Consider the following 22,210-nt stretch of genomic DNA (forward strand, 5'->3'; position numbering starts at 1 on the left):
ATCTCAAAATGAATATTAGATGCTGTATGTTTTTGTTAATCACATGCTTTTAAAAAGCCATGCTTTTATTAACTAAAATTTGAAATTATTAATTATTTCAAATTTTTATTCATATTTTTATTATTATTTCATTTTATTATTAATCATTATTTTATCTTATTTATTTCATATTTTATTATTATTTTCTTATTTACGATTATTTCATTTTATTATTTATCATTATTTTACCTCACAATTTATCATTATTTTATTTTATTATTTATTTAATATTTTATTTATATTATCACTACTATACCTTCAAAAGTGGCTTTGAAGTAGGAAACACCACTTTACCACTTTTAAAAAAGAAACATTTCCTTTGGATCCAGAGAAAGGAAACAATTCTTATTCAAAAATAATTATATAGCATTTTTATAAAATGCCTCTTTGAGGAAACACATCAACAGATGTTTTCCTTGTGTAAAATAGACATTTTTTAGCTCAAATCTTTAAAACACATACACTATTTAAAGTTTGTGTTTATGCATTACCTTCTCTATCAGTAATTCAGTAAAACTTTTAGTCTATACCGAAACTATTTTTCTTTATCACTCTTAATTTAGCTTTCAGGGAACAGCAAAGCTACATTGCATACCACTGGAGTAAGACACTGTTTAAAATCCTTAAAAGCAGCATTTAGGATCTAACCAAAGCCCGATAGAAAGATCTGTCTGCACTTTGAAATGCAAAACCTCTTGACACTAACTAAAAGTTAAGAGAAGAAAGCTAAAGCAGCCTAAGCCACTGCAGGCTCTTATTTTAGACTCCAGATTACCTGCAGCCAAGCACAGACATGGCAAGAACAGAAACTGCACAGACAAGAGAGAGAGAGTCTAGGAGCTTTAGCCCAGTGCACTCCAGCCCTGGGTCCCTCATAGCTAAGGCTCTGTTTGTAGCAGCAAGGAAAGGTAAAAGGTGCGACCATCCTACTCAGCTTCACTCTAAGCTAGTAACTGACTTGTATCACTGAATTACTAACACTGCTGAAGAAGGCAGAAGAGAGTGAGACCTGGTATTTCTTGGTAAACCACAAAACTGCAAATCTAAGTTTTCAATCAACAAGCTAAATCAACCACTTCAGAACTGCAGCAGACTTCTCTCACCTGGCTTACTACTAGTCTGAGCAAGAGAGGAAAAAAGAAAACCCAAAGCTTATGAAAATGAGTATGAAATACATATAAACTAAGATAACAGATTTAAGTAGCTATAAAAAGTACAGGAACCTTCAAGAAAAACCAGCAGATATTTGTCCATTTTAGAGCAGAGTTACTAAGAGTTAATTTTGGTCTCGCGGCGTGCGTGTCGGAAGGGGGATTAAGCCCCCCCCGCGCTGAGCTCGGCGCGGCGCGGTTTTTTCTGCGCTGGGGTGCTGGTGGTGGCTGCCTGGTGCTGGCTGTGGGGCACGGCTGCTCCCCCCGCGGCGGCCCCGCTCCCCCCGCGGTGCTCAGCTCCCTGCGAATGTCGGAGCGGGCGAAAACAAACTTCTGGTCTCACGGCGCGGCAGCGGCTTGGCTCAACTCGGCATGGTCGCGGCGCTGGTGGTGCTGGCGCTGCTCCGTCCGCGCCGCAGCTGCGGCGGCTTCCTCTGCGCGGGGCGGGGCGTGGCTGCTCTCGCCGCTCTCGGCTCCCGCGGCTCGGCTCCCACTGCTGCTGGGCTCTCCGCGTGGCTTCTCGGTGCGGCTTCCGCGGCGGCTCTTGCGGCGGCTCTCGCGGCGGCTTGCTCGGCTTCCGCCGCGGCCCCCCGCGGCCTGCTGAGCATCTTGACAGGTTTATTGCTCTCCCATAATAAATCACCGAATTCACGCCATCCCGCTAAGTTGTAAACCGTAAGGAGAATAAGGAAAATCCCTCCAGCATAGCCATCAGTCCAAAGTCCCGTTAAATCCTTTTGCAAATTCATCCCCTAATCTGTCCCCTTTGTAAAAAAGCAAATAAAAAATCATATGCGGCTTGCCTTCCCATTACCTCTAATTAGAGCGCTTTTGCAGCTCTTTCAAGGCTTCGTGCCGCACGTATCAGCCAGGGCTCGTCTGTCACGGTCCTGGAGCACGGCGTCTCTCGGCGACTTTTCTTTTCGCTTTTTTTTTCTTGACGCTTCTGCTGTTCCGGCTGCTTTGTCCCGGCTGCAGCTTTGGACATGGAACCCGACCCTTTACTCCAACTTCTCGTGGTGTTGCAATATCACGTCAAGGAGGTCACCATATATTGAAGTTCACCATATATTGAAGTTGGAGGGGAGACAACCCACCTTGCGTTGGTCAGCATCGACTCCACTTTATTGATCAAACAATCACCTTTTATAACAGTGTTAATTCACTTCATGCATATTGCAAAATCTGAGCTCACAATAGGTCAGAGATAACATACCAACCCCTCCTTATGTTTCCAATACCAAGATTTGGGTTCTCAAAATTATTCTTGCTTTCCCAAAACAGCCAAAGATAGAACATCCACTTGTTATGAGAAAGCTGCCTGAGAACTCTGATGTGCAAGGCTCTCAAGGCCTTCATGTTTGCCACTTTTACCTGTAGTTAGAAATAATCTGAGAACCTCTGCTGTTCACAGAAACAGGCTGTGAGAATCTGCTCCTCACAGCTGCCTTCTAGGCCATCCCTGAAAAAATCTCCAACATTCAGCATCTGGCTCATCTTGCGTATCTCTCACCAGAACCCCCACCCAATCCGGGTGGTTCATTTCTGAGGTGGGCTGTGGAGCAACATCCCTAGTCCCCAGGTTAGTGTCAAGTTCTGTGGCAGCATTCCTATTCTCTGGGGTAGGTATCAAGGTGGTTATCCAAGTCAATCTTCCCTTATCGCTTAATGATAAATAGAACTGGCTTAACAGGCATATCAGCAACACCAGCCACTGTATGATATCTTTAGCATTTAGAGAGGATTTGAACCCTTCAACAACTGGTGGGATAGACCCAAAGAGCTGGTTGAAGGGTTGGGAAAAAATTTCCCCTGGTGTAATTTCCTCACAGTAGGTACCATTCTTAAAGTAACCCTAAAACATAGTGTGTGATAGCTCTGAATACATGTGCCCACCTTCCAGAGGAAGTTAAAGATCCGCAAATTCCTCACCTTATTAACCCATAAACAAAACTGGATAATAGCCACAGTAGCCTTAGTTATAGGGCCCGTGTCTAAATAAGGGCCTGCAAATGGGAGAAATATAGCCACAGCCACATGGTAAGCTAGGGTAAGCTAGACCACATGGTTGAAGATGGAGGGAGCTGACCCAACTTCCTTGTTCAGCATCTGACTCCAGTTTATTCATCAATCAGTCACTTTTTATAACAGTGTTAATTCACTTCATGCATATTGCAAAATCTGAGCTCACAATAGGTCAGAGATAACATACCAACCCCTCCTTATGTTTCCAATACCAAGATTTGGGTTCTCAAAATTATTCTTGCTTTCCCAAAACAGCCAAAGATAGAATATCTACTTGTTATGAGAAAGCTGCCTGAGAACTCTGATATGCAAGGTTCTCAAGGCCTTCATGTTTGTCACTTTTACTTGTAATTAAAAACAACCTGAGAACTTCTGCTGTTCAGAGAAACAGGCTGTGAGAACCTGTCCCCCACAGCTGCCTTCCAAGCCATTTCTGAAAAAATCTCCAACACATGGTGACACCTAATGAGGTTTTTATATCGAACACACAAAAATTAGGTTACTCAAGAACTGTTACTCCTTTTTTCACCCTTTTTCTCTCTATGCCATTGTGCCTCACGTTGGGCGCCAAAATCTGTCTTGGTTTAAAAAGACAGGTGTCTGTTAAGGAAGGCAGGAGCCTCCCTTGAAATGAAAAATGTAAACCTTCTCCCTCCAAATTATTACAATTTTGAAATTAAGGGCCTCTCGGGCAAAGATATGAGAGTAGGAATAACAGTTCTTTATTAGGGAAAAAAAAAGAAAATAAAAATGCAGTAATACTAAACAACACTGACAGAGTCAGAACACGACCAGACACCCTGTTGGTCAGGGTGTTGGTAGCAGTCTGATTAAATGGTGGCTGCAGTCCTCCTGGAGTGACAAATGTGGTTCTGTTGAAGCAGTGATCCTGTAGAAGGGTGTAGTTTTCCTCTGAAGGTCCAGTGGCGGTGTAGATGGGCCTGGTCTTCCTCTGGGAATCCAATGGAGAAGAAAGCTGCTCCTCTGGGCCTCCAGTGGGAAAAGGCTGCTTGTGGTCTTCCAATTCACGGACTATATCCAGGTAGGAATGCTTTGTTGTGGTGTTGAGGGTTCCCAGGACAAGGTGAGAGATGAGAATTGACTCCAAGTTCTAAGAAGGCTGATTTATTATTTTATGATATTATATTAAAAGAAAATGATATACTAAAACTATACTAAAGAAAGAGAAAGGAGACATCAGAAGGCTAGAAAAGAATGATAATAAAAACCCATCACAGACTCAAGGAGTCCAACACAGCTGGCTGTGTTTTGCCATTAATTTAAAAGAATTCCCATGCTAGGTAAACAGTTCTCCAAATCACATTCCAGAGGAGGAAAACATGGAGAAGCTGAAGCTTCCCAGCTTCCCAGGAGAAGAAATCCCGGCGAAGGGATTTTTCATAAAATATCATGGTGACAATGCTTGGCTCCTTCCCCTGGGCAGAGCTTCTCACAATGGGATGATGTAATTTTATTAGTCATGCAGTGAGACTCAATAGCCCATTAACAGAAGATATCTCACTGGAGGGAGGATTGGTCATGGAAGAGATAAAGAAAACTGCCCCACTTGGTTTTAACAGGAGACCCAATTAACAGAAGATAATTGCCCCACTTCTAACAGATGGCAGTAGAATACACACCCCCAGCCCCATCTTGCAACTTAAGACAGTCTCAATGCTCTCCTGGGGTTTCCCCAGTTCAGGACACCATAATCAACCACTTCCCATAGATCCCCTGCTCTGCTGCAAAATGCACCTGCACCCGAGCTGCTTGCCTTGAATTTCTTAAAAAATATAAAAGCAAACCTATTCATACAGTGATGTAACATTATCACACATTAGGCCCCAAAAACTGTTATTGACTATTTTAGTCAAACACTGCAAGTTTTACGGCAATTAATTGTGATGATAAAATGTGATTACTTCTGAGGGGGTCGAGTTGCAACTTAGTGGTATTATGAGTTAGGATTCCCTTGCCCCTACAAAAGAAAATATTTTCAACAGAAATAGGAAGTAATCTACCATCTCAATATGGCTGAAAGTCAAGAGAGTCTGGATGCTTACAGGTTTTTTCCCAAGACTTCCCCTTTCATATTTTCAGACGCTGAAAGTATCTTGGGGCACTGGTAAACAACTGTGAGATGTACGCATTTGCAGTGTGAAGGTTTTTATCCAGTTGAAGTGTATTAGAAATCAACTTAAAATGTACATAAACATTTTTTCAGAATTTCTTCATGTCAAAGATTATAACTGCTACCAGTTTGGCTGCTTATCTGTCTGGAAACATGCACTCACACAGCAGAGATACAAGAGCTATCACTCTTCACAGTGAGAATATTGCTAGGAACTACACTGTAAAACCAAGTGTTTGTAATTTTCACTGTTTCTACTACTTTTACTCAATTAAATGAAAAATCCATATGGTTATGGATAGAAAAAATGGGTAACCTGCATAATTTTCAGCACACATAACTTCACACTGGGAAGGAATGCTGAGATGTGATGCACATGATGAAGAAATTATGTAGTACTCAGTCAAAATTCATGCAACGATGAGAAGAGAAAAAATTGGGGAAAAAGACAAAATATGATACAACCTAGAAGCAGCACAGGCACACTGAAAATAGGTATTTTGCAAGATTTGTTGAGAAACAAAGTGTACTGGTTTTGGCTGGGGTAGAGTTAATTTTCTTCCCAGTGGCTGGTATGGGGCTATGCTTTGGATTTGAGCTGAACACAGGGTTGATAATGTAGAGGTGTTTTTGTTATTGCTGAGCTTACAGAGAGTCAAGGCATTTTCTGCTCCTTGTACATCCATGCTGGGGAGAAGGCTGGGGGTGTGTGGGAGGTTGGGAGGAGACAGTTGGGACAGGTGACTCAAACTAACCCAAGGGATATTCCAGACCATGAAACATAATGCTCAGTATATAAGATGGGGGAAGAAGGAGAAGGGGGAAGATTTTTGGAGTGATGGCATTTGTCTTCACAAGTCACCATTACACATGATGGAGCCCTGATTTCCTGGAGATAGCTGAACACCTGCCTGCCCATGGGAAGGGGTGAATGAATTCCTTAGTTTGCTTTGCTTGAGTATGTGGCTTTTGCTTTCCCTAATAAATTGTCTTTATCTCAACCCAGGAGTTTTCTCACTTTTACCCTTCTGATTGTCTCCCCAGTCCCACTGGTGGGAAAAGGAGTGAGCAGCTGCATAAGGCTTGGTTGCTGCCTGGGGTTAAACCACAACACAGGCACAACAAAATTCCACTTAAATATTCAAGCATATTAAATCAAAGATGTCATTACATGAAAGCTCAACAACCTCTACAGATTCAATGACATTTATAGATAGACTTAAGCCTCTCAAAACTTAGTTTGTGATATACTTATAATGTCTATTATCAGCAACTAAGTGTAACACAATGCTGTAACCAATTATATTATTAGGATTATGGATTTTTACAAAAGTTTTTCATTTAGGGCCATTTTAAACTGCTATTGGCATTAAGACATCTTATAGGCTAACAGAGAGAAAGCTATATCAAAGGACTTACCAAACTGACTAAGGACTGAAGCCTGGGTAATGGGCGGGTTTTGATCCCAGGATGATGCGGTAGTGGTAGTAGAACTATTATTGTTTTGTTGAGAGGTAAACTGACCCAAACTTGGGGATTTCAATTGGTCCAAGATTTGGGATCCAGTAGAGTTTGTCAGTTTAGGAGACCCACGTTCTCGAAAGCCAGGACAAAGAACTGCAGACTACCAAGAGACAAAAAAAAAGGGGGGAAGAAAGAGTGGAGTTGAGTATTTAATAAATAAATTGAAAATAATTTGAACATAACCATAGGGTCAATGCCTACAGCTGCTATTTGGCAGCAACCAAAACTTCTTCAGTCCTAGATTACTAATAAATCACAGAATTATTAGGGTTGGAAGGGACCTATGGAGATCATCCAGTCCAACTCCCTGTCAAGGCAGGGTCATTCAGATCAGGTGACACAGAAGCAGGTCCAGGTAGGTTTTGAACATCTTCAGAGAGGGAGACTCTACAGCCTCCCTGGGCAGCTATTGTAGTGCTTTGCCACTCTCAATGTAAAGAAGTTCTTCCTCATGTTGAGGTGTCACTTCTTGCACTTTAGTTTATGACCAATAAAAAAATCAGCAGCATATGACCAGACCCTCTCTGGTTATCACTGATATAACTTCATCACTGACTATGACATTACTGATTTACTTTAATCCATGCATCTTAAAATAGCATGCATTTACTAATAGTTGCATTTATTCTGTGAAAATCAGTTTAAATTCCCAATTTCAAGCCTTCACAATTGACTCAGAAATAATCAGGTTTCCACAAAAAGCAGTCAGATATGTGTTTGCAAATAACACAAAGTTTTCTGACATAGAACTCTTCACTATAAACAAGTGATTTCATCCTAAATCAGCATGCAGTAAATACATCTGCTCTCTACTCAAAAATTAATACAAGTACTTCATGTGAACTGAGAAACAATTACTTAGCAAAACCAGAAAAAAAAGTAAACTTTATTTTGTGTGTGTGAATGGAAGGAATGAAATTAAGAATTCCTTCAACATGTGCGACCTGAATTTTATAAATACTAAACCATCTCATTAAATGACCAGTACTGGAAAAGTTACTTAACCTAAAATATTTACTCATTAGGAATATTTAGAAAGCATAATATATTTTTACCAGACTTTGAGGAGAATAAGAGTTTACAGCACTGGAGCTGCCATTTCCTGATGCCATCTGGGTGCTGTGCTGAGAATTTGTGAAAACCAGGGCTTGGCCAAAGGTTTGTTGCTGGGGAGCCTCAAACGAGTGGCCTTTTGTCTCTTGGGTAAGGGTCACAGGCTTTTCAGGCTTTTGAAGCAGTGTTACCAAATCAATGCTGTAAGACAAAGCAAAGTTTGGCTGGAATAAATATGATGATTAGACTGTGCTGAAACTGAAAAAAGCACTCATACTAAAGCTGCTATACCAGCAACAGAATTATTCTGCTAGTTGAAACTTACCACTACAGCTAGAATATAAATTCTTTGCTCTCATTTAAATCATTATCAAATGTATATCATCACGTATCACATAAATAACCTATATGATTAATATAACCAAGTAACTGGAGACAAGTCATAAAAGATACATTGCGTTTAAGCTGATCCCTCCTGCCAACTCTTTATATATATTGATAATCCACATTCTCTGTATATCACAGAGCAAGGGATCAAAGTCCTACCTCTGTATGGGGTAGGTATACAGACAGTAAAGAATTAAGTCACATGCAGCAATTGAGTATGTGATGGTATGGTATTGACAGTATAGGGATAAAATGTTTCTAAAATCATGGAATATTCTGAGGAGTTAGAAAGGAAGGATAGGCCTGGTAGGCCCTGGGAAAATGTTAGGCTGCACCTGTATAATCATTTAATGACTATGACAAATAATATGATTGTTAGATGCGATGATTATTCGGTAATTGGATATAATTATTGTTTAATCATAACAGGAATCATGAGACACGATGTTTGGGGGGTTTGATGGAAAGTACAAAATCCATGCTTGGATGCAATCAATGTCTACAATAAAACAACATAAGTTTAATAATTAATATGTAGTTATATAAGGGTATAAAAACATGTTCATCTTGAACCCATGTTGGAGTCAGATTTGGGTCTGTACCCCTGACAGCCAGAGCTTGTCAATAAAAGCACCTACATATAATCATTCCGTGATTATGTTTTCCTGAACACTAACAGTATGGAAGTCACAAGAGCAGTGGAAATAAAAGCTACATTTCTCAGATAGTAGGCACATATCCAAAATTACTTTACAATACATACCTGAGCAGGATGAGAAATGTGAATTTTCTTACATTTAACATGGCCTAATTCTGACTTAAGTTTATCCTAAATATACCACAGGCTTGGGCTTAAGAGCTGCTTCCAGCATTTTGATTAGCATAGATTTTTTAATGTCCAAGCCTTTCTTATGGCAAGTAAAAAACCAAACAAACAACCAAAACAAAAAAAAACATAAACCACAAAACAATACACCAGAACTCGAGCTGATGCACTAAAATATTTTCTAACATAAATTGAGGGACATCCACTGGAAGAATATTTGCATTAAAACAACAAACATGTGAGCATATCACAGAATAGTTAGGTTTCAAAGGGACCTGTGGAGATCATCTAGTCCAACCCTCCTGCCATATTACCTTTAAGAAGGAAAGGAATAGAATATACAATGTAAGCCAACTGACACCATGCCTTCTCCAGGTCACGCCCATATTATAATGAAAATTTTGCTGCAGTCTGAAGTATAGCAGTACAGCTGTATCAGGATGTTTGGGACCATTAGGCCATCTAGTTTTCAGATCTCATGCTATCCAACTACAGAAGTCTTCATCATACAACCTTAACCTGCTCTGTGAGGCTAATGCAGGCAGCAGATTCCACATAATTGGCCAGGCATTTAGTGAAGACAAAGACAAGCAAGGGCAGCAACTGCCATATTTTCCATTCTCTAGCTGAACTCTATATCATCAGTTAAGGCAAGTAATAGTGATGGCAAGGTGATTTTCCTGGTAAGCAACACAAGCTTTTCTGTCAACATATTTGTCAGAGCACTATATTCTGAACACTTTCTACATCTACAGGGGCAGAGTTTTCATTTTCCGGACAGCAAAGCCAGAGCTTCCTTTTCAACAACAGCAGCACAGTTTTCTTACCAGCTATTTTTGTTCCTGCCAGTAAGCAGTCTGTGCAAAGTCAGTATTATGTTAATGGATTTTCTAAGTTTGGCTCCACTTCTGTAGTCAATAATATGTAACACAGGAACCCACAAAAGCAAGACTTTCACAATTTTGAAACTAGCTTGACCAATCTCTGGCCAAGGCTGCCCTGTGTTTTAGTCAATGTTTTATATGTGCAAGCTAGCATTGCTTCAACAAGCAGAATATTTTTAAGGTATAGGGAAACTATGGAAGAAGATCTTACCTTTGCCTAGGAGTCACATGATTCTCAGCTGGAACAGAGGAAGCAGTGAAGACTTTTGTTTCAGAAAGCTGAAAAAAGTGTGTAGGGGGGGAGAGTTATTTTAATCATACACATGCTCACACCAGTACTGTGACATCTTCAGAAATTCCATCTTAGTCACACACTTTTAAGATAAAAGTAGTCAAACAATCATTACAATCAGTTATGCTGCAGCTCTGCTTAGAAAAACAAAAACATGTAGTCGAACTTCAGCAAAGTCTTCTCCACAGAATCAATTACCAATTTAATGAAAGTGTTAGGAAATTTGATCTACTGAACACTGAATGGTATACTAATGTATATAAACATACATCAGTTTGGGAAATAGTTTAACTGAAAACTATACCAGTAGAAAGTAATTAATGCAACAGCTGGTATATCATCAGTGTGCAGACATCATTTAGGACTCCACAGAGCAGCTCTGATAAATCTCGTTGCAGAAGTCTAACACATTGTACCGTTCCCACTCATTTCATGTATCTCTGTTTTACATTTCAGCTCACATCATCAGTGGAAGCAGGTTTGCACTCAGGTATGTACAGTGAACTAGCATTCATGGTTCCTTCTTGGCACTTCTAGGAGTGGCAAAACCATCTTAAACAGATTGCTCTGCAAGCACGAGTGTGAAAACAATAAAGGGAGAACTGTGCAATTGTTTATACTAGTATGTCATGGTTTGGGCTTGGTACAATGCCAGTGCCCTTATGAGAATACTCTCTCTCTGGTGTCTGCTGTGAGATGTGACCAGGAATAAGCAAAGCAGGCTCCTGCTTAGAAATAAAGAAAACTTTATTAACTAAACTACAAGAAAAGAGGGGGAAAAAAACCACAAGGAAAATGAAAACTTTACAAAAGCATTTTCCTCCTCCCCCCCCACCAAATTTCTCAATGCAATACATTCTCCCAGATCACCAACTCTCAGTCCGGCACCACCTTTTAGAATATTCAATCTTCAGTTCATGAAGAGGAGAGGAGTCCTTGCACCATAGGCTTCCCCTGGAAACATGTTGAAACCTCGTGTGTTTCCATGTCACTCAGCACCGCCCAGAAAATCCTTTGCCATCGTGACACCTTCCTTCCATGCCCAGTGCTCTCACTACTGTGCATGGACCAGAGCTGCTTCTAGGGTTGTCTTTCAAGGATGCCTTGTCTCACTCCAAAAAGGCACAGTCTCTCCTTCGGGACATCTGTTCCTCCCAAATTTTTTCACCCCCTGGGGCCGAGAGGTACCTACACTGAACCTTCCTGGTTCTGAGGCACTGCCTCCCCCTAAATGCAGTCTCTGTGTCACAGGGAAAAAAAAAATGGTTCCGTCTATGGCCACACAAGAAAAGTCCAGCCAAAAGGCCACTCCATCATCTCTCCCCCCACTCAAGAGTCTTCTGCACTTCCCTCGTGGCCCATCCCTTCTTATCTCATCTCTTATCTCTCTTCTCATTCAGCTCCAGGAGGATCAGCATTTGCAAGGTCTCAATCATGCAAGAAAAGGGTTAAAAATTTCAGTCTCTGCCTGTCCCAGAGCTCTGGAACTCCCACGCTGCCCTGCCAGGCACCTTCTTGCCGCACCCCCCCTTCTCCTCTTGGGCCGGCTGCTATCAAATTCAGACACCGGCTCTCCCTCTCTCTTCCCGGGGGGGGGTGGGGGGGTGGGGGGGTGGCTGCCCAATGTCTCTTGGTGCTCCTCCACCCTTCCATCCTCAAGGGCCTCCTCACCCTCCATCTCTGTCTAGGCCCAGGCCTTCCACATGGCTGCCCCTCCCCCTGCCCAGCAGCAGCAGCTGGACGGGGGAGGGAGATCCGACCTCTTTCCCGACAAAGTCTGAAGAGAGCTTCCCAGGGCCGCAGCTCTGGTTTTTAACCCCTGTGTTTTCTCAGAGGCGGATCTAATTTTCAGTGGTCGTACCAAGTGCCAATCTTAAAATCTGAGCATCCATTGGTGGTTTGATGGTAGTGATCACAGCATCTCAGAAATCTCATTTCCGGCCCAACCACCACATAGTATAACAAGTCAAACCATCCACAGCAGAAAACTGCTGCTTCCACCATGCTATTACAATAGATACTTGCACAGGTAGCTGGGGAGGGGGAGCTGGTTGGTTGGCATTTGGGGGGAAAGGGGATGATTTTGGTTTGTAGGGAGGTTGATTGTTTCTTGTTTGGGATTTTTTAAATAGCTTTTCTTTTTAGAAAAATAGTAGTTAAACAACTACAACCTTGTAAGGTTAATTCATTTCTATTGACAGGAATACTTACAAACCAGAATAAGTGTTAAGCCAGTACAGGTTTGGTTTAACAAGGCAGAGATATGACTGTATAATGGTTATTTTTTAAATTAAATTTGCACAAAACCACCCTTAACTACTTTGGTGTAGCTGTGTATTTAGATTAAAGAATAACTGACCTATTCAAACATGCACAAAGAATCCCTTTAGAATGTGACATTTGAATGTAGCTCTTCCAGGAAATTATGCATTTTTAATTGCTAGCAGCCCAGTTTAAAGGACATCACAAATATGAGGCAATATCATCTGCCATCCTACAGGCAGCTCTACTGAAAGCACGTATGTCCCTGTACATGGTCATCTGGGATTCTTCTATGAGACATTTGATTTAAGTAGGATGCAGAAGGTCTGACTGGGAGCAAATCACTTACTACTCAGAGGCAAAGTTCAAATGTTTCATGTGCTCTCCCCTAGCACTACACTGGGTCATGAAAAAATAAGTACCACCACAATTCCTCCCTTAATTTCCTTACCTTTCTGCTAATACAACATATTTTAATACCATCTTTCTGCAATACAACTCTGTCCTGAGCATAATGCTGCCAGCCTGCAACTTTGTGTACTGACCAAAAAAAAAGATTCAGCTCAAGCATATTTCCAATTTAAAAGGCTGTTTCTCTATCGCTCAGCTCTTTCCCCACCATACATGTTATTATATAACAATGTGTACGGTACTTTCTGTGGTGTTATGAGACTCCTGCATTATATGGCACAAGGAGGTCAGCTAATGGCACAAGCAGCAGCTCATGGTTTGCAATCTCTTAGTTAAATAGCAAATTCTTTGTAATGTCAAAAGTTTCTTATGCTCACAATACCCAGGATAAGATGAACCATGGCCAAAACACTGATGAATCCTGAAAACGAAGCAAATTGAGGAGCCTGAGGATGCTTGTGATAATGCAAAAGCACGCTTGACAAAAGAGAGGAAATGTTCTCTTTAAGTGAGCCAGTATGCAAAATAGACATCTCCAGCCACCAGCTTGGCTACATTGAAGTTTACACTACACCCTGCAGCAAACTCACTGCCACAAGCTCCAAACACATAATCCAAAAGTCTGCTGGGATTACAGCATTTGTCCAAACACATACTTTGTGCAGCAGCAGCTGAAAAGCTTTATTACACAGATATATTTAATATTTCTTAGAAGTAATATCAACTCCTAACAAAGTTATTTATGCTCACTGTACACTACACTCACAAATCTTTCACTGAGGCTCTGGCATTTTCCCAGGACTGAATGAACAGTTGTGAACCATTCACAAGCAGCAGCCCCACAAGGGTATTTCCTCCATCTGCAGTGAAATGTCTGTGCTTTTAATCTCCTGTTTCTATGATAAAAATCATTCTCCAATCACCAGACATAGAATATATTTAACAACTGAGCTACCAAGTCCTATGGACAGTTGATAAGTGAGGACCACAAGAAAATCTACTCTGGCATACTCATAAAAACTCAACAGCAACAAATCAGAAATAACAAAACCTTATTAGTGTTTTGACATGATGTACTGAAGCTAAAGAAATAAAACAAGTTCTTGTGCTGCTTCCTGGTAAAGGAAACACTCCCACTATTTTTCTTAAGTGTTGCCATTGTTTCAAATAAAAATGAAAACCAACAATATTATATACAAAATGTTTGCCTTCAACCACTTTCCAGCCATTAGCATGTATTCTATTTCTTCCCTTCTGATAGTTTCTGTAGTTAAACTTAATTTTATTCAGCTAGAAGAATATAAACACAATTTTAAGAGGAAAATCCAGAGCCATCTACAGTACCTCAATATTTGTCTAGTCCTTCATTGTCCATACAACCTCAAATTTTCACTGCAAGGAGTTTCCTCTATTTAATAGCATACAAACAACATACTATACTTGTGGTAGCAGCTCTCTGGCCACAGAGAGCAATACACAACTTTCCCAGCCATTGTCCTAGGGAAGGCTATGAGAAGATCAAAGAAAAGAATGATAAACTATTCTTATCTTAACTTGCTGCACCTGTTGTTGTGAACATGTAGAATGTGTTATGGAGATTTGTTTACCAAAGGGTGGTATCTTAACTGGCCAATGGTGATGGTGTTTAGATTGAAGGACCAATTGGGTCCACCTGTATCGTGACCGTCTGTAAGGGCGATGGGTTTCTTAATTAGTATAGTATAATAAAGGGATAGATCAGCCTTCTGAGAATCATGGAGTCAATGCTAATTATTACCCAGCTGGGGGCCTGCGATAACAGATACTTGCTCAATACTCATTGCTAAAGATAATAACCAGTCCTGTCTAGTAATTAGATCACAGAAATCAAATTGTTCTCAGGTCAAACAACATGAAATTTCACTCACCTACACCTAACTTGTACTTGACTAGGGAATACCACATTTAAGCAAAAATATTCTTCAAAAAAATGCCTGGTCTTTACCTGCAGACAGCAAATACATCAGCTTCCTTAGTTGTTTCAATCATTAGTCATGCTGCTAGAATTGTTTATAATACATTTAAATTCATGGATCTATTTTCTAGCCACAGGTTCACATTATGCCATTTTCTGCTACACTAAAACAAGAACCCATTATATGCTAATAAAGTCACCTTTTCAGATTCAGTAAACTAAAAATCTCACTCTCAAACACCAATACTATCAGTAAATATTTTCAGCTATTTTCCACATGTTTTGTTTTGTAAAAGCAATGAATAATTGGACGCAGTATTTCGGAATCAAGTTCAGGAAAGTTCACATACTGAAATAAAAATCAAGAATAATTAAGAGACAGGGAGGAGTGCCTAAAGACAAAAAGACTACAATAGGGTATTTTTGCCACAGCAACACCTCTTTAGGAGATTATGCTGAGCTGTTCCTTTTTCATCATCTGCTACAATGCTGAAAATTTTTCAGTCGCTGCTTTCCAGACACCAGCCCTTTGTTCTGGAGGTGTACCTTTATTCCTATAAAACAAATGGCCACTTGGCTATATTAAAGTATTTTTCATTTGAGAACAGGTGAAGTCTAGCAGCGCTGCAGATTTCTGTATGACTGGCTTACTTTTAATGGCCATTCCAAAATCTTTTTTCATTTCTCACAAATTTTATTCAGCAGTGATCTTATTACTTCCAAATCATTGATAAAGACACTAGATGGCATCTGGCCTGGGACTGGATTACTTTATAGCCCTCCTAGAAATGCCCTCCTGCAAAAGATTTATTGGCTAAAATTTTCATGGCAGATTTCAATCCACCTAATGTGTTTCATGATAGCATGTAATTATATTTAGAACAAAAAATGTAGATCAAATCTCTTACAAGGACATACTCTATATTTGCAGTTAATTTGAAATTTACTTAAAGACCAATATCAGGTTTATTTGAAGTGGACCTATTTTCATACAACTACACTGAATGACACAAGGTGCATTCTTATGCTTCCTTTTTTTTTTTTTTTAATCAAATGAATTCATTTTACTTTATTTTTCCCCTAGGGATGTTTTGGGCTAATTTGCCTGCAGCTCACTATTTCATTCACTCTTTCTGAACATCAACACATGAATAACTTTCTCCTAGGTTACAGGGATTTTTCCAGAACACCAAAATGAATAAAAATTAACAACAGGCTAGAAATTTCATTTGCTGTTCCTTTAAGATTGATGCACAAATTACTTGAGTTTGATAGTGTCCTGGGGTGACTTTACAATACTTGTATCTCAGATTGTCTGTTCCGTTTATGCTGGATATTAGGTTCTGCAACTTTAAGACTAGTTCCGAGAGCAAAGGGGTAGAGAAGAAGCGTGGAGATTGTTTGCAGAAACTGGACTTGCTCCCCTGCATTTTTTCTCCTTCTCACAGACTGTGTTGTCTGCAGCACGGAGAGGGAGAGAGCTCTCCTTTGCTTTTAGTTAGTTTTTTTGCTAGCTGAGGCAGAGAAGTTCCCCAGACTGTGGTTTTCCTTTTTCTTGGAACTGATCGGCCCTGCTCTTGACTGAAAACCCAGAAGAACATCAGGAGCTCACACCTGTGGCCCACCAAGGCCCAGGATGCTGCATTCCAGCACCAGAGAGACTGATAGACTGGGCGAACTGAGCTACACCTCACAAAAAGGACTTTCTGAATTTTTCATCTCTTCAGAAAAGCGAGAGGTTTTATTGTTTGATATTATTTTTTTTAAGCTTGTAATTACTTAGCTTGTTAAATATACAGACTTTTTTCCACTTTTCTCCAAGGAAATCTTTTCCCAAACCAGTTGTGGGAGGGGCCACTTGAATCTGCTTTCTAGAGGGACCCCTTAAGAGGTTTTCTCCCAAATTTGCCCTAAACCAGGATAGATAGTTAATTACCTAACCGGCATTGCTCAACACCCCTCCTGTATTACAAATGCTGCATTGTACCAGCAAACAGGGGTAAAACCAAGGCTATAAATTTTCAGTATCCTTAGCCCTTCGTTTACTTCTAGCATATACTGCAGAAATAGAGGAAAGGTTTAAAGAAGCTGCCAGCTTTTGCTGACAGTAATCAATACATAAAACCTATGAATTTCAGAACTTCTTTTAATTTTCTTGAAAGACATGTCCCTCTCATTAGGTAAGGATGGAGCTTTCATATCTGTTATATGAAACATTCACACATTTCTGGGAATAACACTGACACACCACCCTAGAGGAGGAGGCAAAAGGGATGACTTCCAAGACAATCTCTTCCGAAAATAAACTTGAAATAATGGATGTTCATATAAAGGATAAAAGACTTCTTAAAAGCTAAGTTTTCCTTTCCATGTTTCTTGCTATCTAGGTTGTTTTCTGAACTACTTAAACTTTAATATAATAGCTGAAAACTTAAAATCATAAATGTGAATTTCATGCATGATGATCACAAATGCCAAATATATTGCAGACATGAAGACATCTCCTGCCTGTTAAAGAATGAGAACCCAAATTCTTATAAGTACTTTACACAACACATCATGATGAAACAACAGGAATGAAGCAATTAAGTGCCAACTTCAGCATATTACTAGCTCATTTTTTAAGATTATGAACATGAAATGGACTAAGTGGAATAATTATGCAGATTTAAAATAAAAAGCATCAAATGAGGAGTCTAAAGTTGATAGTAAACTTCAGCACTTAATTATATAAAAGTCTTGTGATAATATGGTGTTATAGTTTTGTCATGGGAGGAATTTAAGAAAGTGATGTAAAAGCTTTTTGTGTAACTAACAGTCTATTGAACCAATGAAGAGCTGAACACACCTCTGTGAAAGACACATGTTAAAGATGAAAAAACCCAGGAACTTCCTCTTTCTTTCCCGGCGGGCAAGAAGGTAAAACACCCCGGGCCCACCAGGTCCCATCATGGCTGGGCCCCATCCCGGGCTGGGCCAGGCAGGCTCTACCACGAGGGGCTGGGCCCCTCTCCAGGGGCTCCGGGGGACTCCAAGCCCCGTTCTGACTGGGCTGGGCCCCAGCAGCTGCCAGGCAGGAAGGGGGAGGAGGCTGCAAAACCCTGGCTGGAGCAGGGCTGGCCACAGCTGTTAGATCTTACCATCAGATCCCCTCCCCCCAGTGCGGCTGAGACCAGAGGCAGCCCTACAACCACGCAGAGTGGCCCTGCGACTAGAATTAAATGCAAAGAAAACCAAAAACCAACCATAAAGCCAATCCTGACATAGCCCCAGCCGCAGCTCCCACCACAAGTTACCGGCAGGTCGAGTGATCATTTGAAGGGCCCAGGTGACATGCTAACTCTTTCAATACTTCAATCCTCCCTCGAGTGAGAGAAAGGAACAAGATGCAAGCATGTAAAAGAACAACATGAAAACATCACAGTCAGTGAAGAAGAAGTTAAGTCCCAGATGGGAGGGATGACGAGATGCCTTAATTTTAAAACTGAAATCCTCTTATAAGCTATGGAAAAAAGACTCTTTTCCCTATAACACATGAAACTATGGGGAGATGAAGGGTTCAAATTGATATCAAGCAAAAACCTCCATACTAAAATAAGCAGATATTAAAGTAACTATTATCCCATGAAAAGTTTGAACAGAAAAACAGAGTAGTCCTGTGACCCCAGGAGATCTCTGTTCCCAGGAATGAAGATGATTTTAGAAATAAATAATGAGAACTTCTACCTTTAACCAGCTCATCTTTAAACCAATACCCCATAAGTCAACATAGCCCATAAACAAGCTATGGGAAGGCTTGTGGAAAATGAGAAGGGGTTCACGATAGCAGATTTCCCCCAGGCAGCTACTCTTCGTGACCAAACTGTTTTTCCTCTTCTGCAGAAGTCTCCATAACATTAACAAGAGGAACTTCTCTCCCTAAGTGAACTGAAGAAAAACTATTTTAAAAGTAAACTAACTAGAAAATTTAAGTCTTGTTTCTTTATATTATCAGTGGAAAAGAAAAGGTTATAGAGGGAGGAGAAGTGTTAGGAAAAGTTTGTCTTCTTACAACTTTTTTTTTCTTTTAGTTATTGTTAATAAAATTTTCTTTATACTCTTTTAAAGTTTTAAGCCTGCTTTGCTTTTCTTCTAATCCTATCTCAAAACAAGAAGTAAGTACATTAGTAATTGACCAACACCAAAACAGACCACACTCTTTAGTACATTAGCCCAGGAAATTTTAAATTAGAGAAATCTTAAATTAACAAACCAAAAACACTACATATGGCTTTAAATCCTTAAATAATAGGGGGAGGTATGTGGTTAACACCCACCAGCATTGAGCAGTGCAGAATTATAATTCAGAAAAAATAATTTGGGATAAAACTTAACATTTTATTATCTATGTATTGTCCACCAAGAAAAAATAAATTAATATTTCTTGATTCAATTTTATTCTAAAAAAACCCATATATTTTAAACAGGATTTGCAGCAAAAAACACAATAAGAAATATCACTGCATGCATACAAAGTATTACTTCAAACATTTACTTTTTGAAGACAACACAAAAACTATGAAAAGGTTAAATAATCAATCAGTCTACCAAACAAGGCACACTTACATCTTCATTCCAGTCTTCTGCAGTCCATTCTTCTACTGAGTTTTTCCATGCTCCTATGGGAATTAGCGGAAGGAATAAAAACAGTTACAAGTTAAAAACACAATGTCATATTTCAACCATTCTGCTTTATAAGCAATCCTGTTTTCATTATTCGTGGAACACAAAGCAAGGAGATAGTGATTGGAAACATGGGAAGCTCTAGAAAACTGTTTTGCAGATTTACAGTTTTGGGAAGTGGGTTTGTTTATTTTCTCATTTAATTTCTGATTTCAGGTATTTCTTAGCCACTATGGTACCAGACATAATTTGCATGAACGCATGTCTCTACCCAGTGATTAATTGCAAACATTGGAAGAACTTCCTCCTATGACAGTGAGAGGTTACTCAATCCTCCCATGAGATCTTCCGGTTTCATGCACAAATTCATAAAGAGCTTGAACAAAACATGACCACACCACCTCCTCTACCATTCATAATCCTACTGGCAACATACTCAAATTCAAGACATAATCTAGAGCTCTGGAGGCTCCTTTCCAATGTCTTAACTCTCTCCTAGGAGCAAAATAAGCCCAATATTTTCCCCCAAGAGAGCAACTTTCATTTAAAACACATAATTGATATAATGGCATCAGAAAAGTCAATAGCTTCCACTGTAGCTGCAAAATGCTTTGTCCCGTAATTTGTCGCAGAATTTTTTGGCAAACACTGGAGGACAGTACACAGCCCACAGCATCCAGCAATGGGAAAACTACAGGAAACAATCCTACAGATGCAAAAACCTGATCCATCATGGTAGTTGTTTTATTGTAGAAGGCAATCAGGCTGGTCAAGCATGACTTCCCTTTAGTGAATCCATGCTGACTGCTCCTGATCACCTTGTCCTCCCATCTCGGTTTAGAAAGACAGGTGCCTGCTAAGGAAGGCAGGAGCCTCCACTGAAATGTAAAATGTAAACCCCCTCCCCCCCCCCCTCCAAATTGCTATAAATTTTAAATTAAGAGGCTCTCAGGCAAAAAAAAAACGGAGCAGGAAATAACAGTTCTTTACTAGGGAAGAAAATAAAATTATAAAATAAGCAATGCAGTAAACTAAAACAACACTGACAGAGTCAGAACAAAATTTGACACCCCATTGGTCAGGGTGTTGGTAGCAGTACAATTGGAAATGTGGCTGCAGTCCTCCTAGAGTGTCAGGTGTTGTTCCGCTGGAGCAGGGATCCTGTAGAAAAGGCTGTAGTCTTCCTCTGAAGATCCAGTGGAAGAAGAGACAGCTGTTCCTCGGAGGAAATCCAGTGGAGAAGCCGTGCTGCTGTTCCAGAATCTCAAGATTTTATCTGGGTAGCAATGCTTGGCTCTTCCCTCTGGGCGGAGCATCGCACAATGGGATGCTATAGTTCATATCAGTCATGCAGTGACTTTCAATAGCCTACTATCAGCAGATGTCTCTCTGGAGAGAGGAGTTGTTGTGGAAGAGATAAGGAAAACTGCCCACTTAACAGAAGACAACTGCCATACAGAGGGCAAATAGAATGCAATTTGCTTGAAAATCCAGAAAATTATCCACCCCTTCTTCTATTTCCATCTGCATCACAATGAAACCTTACACACAGACCTCACCTAAGAATAGGTTTCCCTGTGGTATACGATGGGTTTCTCCATCTTTCTGTGTTACCCACCAAGTGTAACCAGGTTCTTGAGCAAAAACAATCACACAAATGGGTTTGTCTTTGCCTGAGGTGGGATTAATCCAAACAGTCTTTTCTAAAATATCTTTCATGTGTACAACAGGAACTTCAACTCCATCCACTGTGTGCAAGGGTTCAGACTGGGCAGGACCAGCTTGATTGATAGACCCTCAGGTGTTGACCATCCAGGTGGCTTTTGCTAAGTTCGTTTCCCAATTGCTAAAGGTTCCCTCGCCAAGTGCCTTCAGGGTAGTCTTAAGTAGTCCATTGCACCATTCAACTTCCCTGGCAGCTGGTGCATGATAAGGGATATGATATATGCATTCAATACCATGTTCTATGGCCCAGGTGTTGATAAGGCTGTTCTTGAAATGGGTCTCGTTGTCTGAATCAATTCTCTCAGGGGTGCCATGTCTCCACAGGATTTGCTTTTCAAGGCCCAGGATGGTGTTCCGGGCAGTGGCATGAGGCACAGGGTAGGTCTCCAACCATCCTGTGGTGGCTTCCACCATGGTCAACACATAGAGCTTGCCTTAGCGTGTCTGGGGCAGTGTGATGTAGTCCATCTGCCAGGCCTCCCCATACTTATATTTGGACCACCGCCCACCATACCATAGAGGCTTCACTTGCTTGGCCTGTTTGATGGCAGCACACGTCTCACAGTCATGGGTAGCCTGAGAAATACTGTCCATGGTTAGATCCACTCCTCGATCTCGTGCCCACTTATAGGTGGCATCTCTACCCTAATGACCTGAGATATCATGAGCCCATCGAGCAAGGAACAACTCTCCCTTGTGTTGCCAATCTAAATCTATCTTTGACACCTCTATTTTTGCAGCCTGGTCTACCTGCTCGTTGTTTTGGTGCTCCTCATTAGCCTGACTCTTGGGGACATGGGCATCTACATGACAGATTTTCACAGGTAGCTTCTCTAACTGAGTGGCAATGTCTTTCCATTCATCAGCAGCCCTGATTGGCTTTC

General features: G+C 40.6%; 1 protein-coding gene across 9 annotated transcripts in view; it reads right to left on the reverse strand.

The window, feature by feature from the left end:
* Positions 1–22,210, reverse strand: part of LOC141726929 (ubiquitin-associated protein 2-like) — a 197,520-nt gene that overhangs the window by 92,552 nt on the left and 82,758 nt on the right. For all 9 annotated transcript variants that reach the window (XM_074532024.1, XM_074532029.1, XM_074532028.1 and 6 more), the window contains 4 exons: positions 19,545–19,597; positions 10,232–10,299; positions 7,926–8,124; positions 6,766–6,970 (listed from right to left, as the gene is read on the reverse strand). In XM_074532024.1, coding sequence (XP_074388125.1) covers positions 6,766–6,970; positions 7,926–8,124; positions 10,232–10,299; positions 19,545–19,597 — 525 coding nt within the window. The remainder of the gene's footprint in view (positions 1–6,765; positions 6,971–7,925; positions 8,125–10,231; positions 10,300–19,544; positions 19,598–22,210) is intronic.

The sequence above is a fragment of the Zonotrichia albicollis genome, chromosome W (genome assembly GCF_047830755.1).
Source record: "Zonotrichia albicollis isolate bZonAlb1 chromosome W, bZonAlb1.hap1, whole genome shotgun sequence".
Lineage (NCBI taxonomy): Eukaryota > Metazoa > Chordata > Aves > Passeriformes > Passerellidae > Zonotrichia > Zonotrichia albicollis.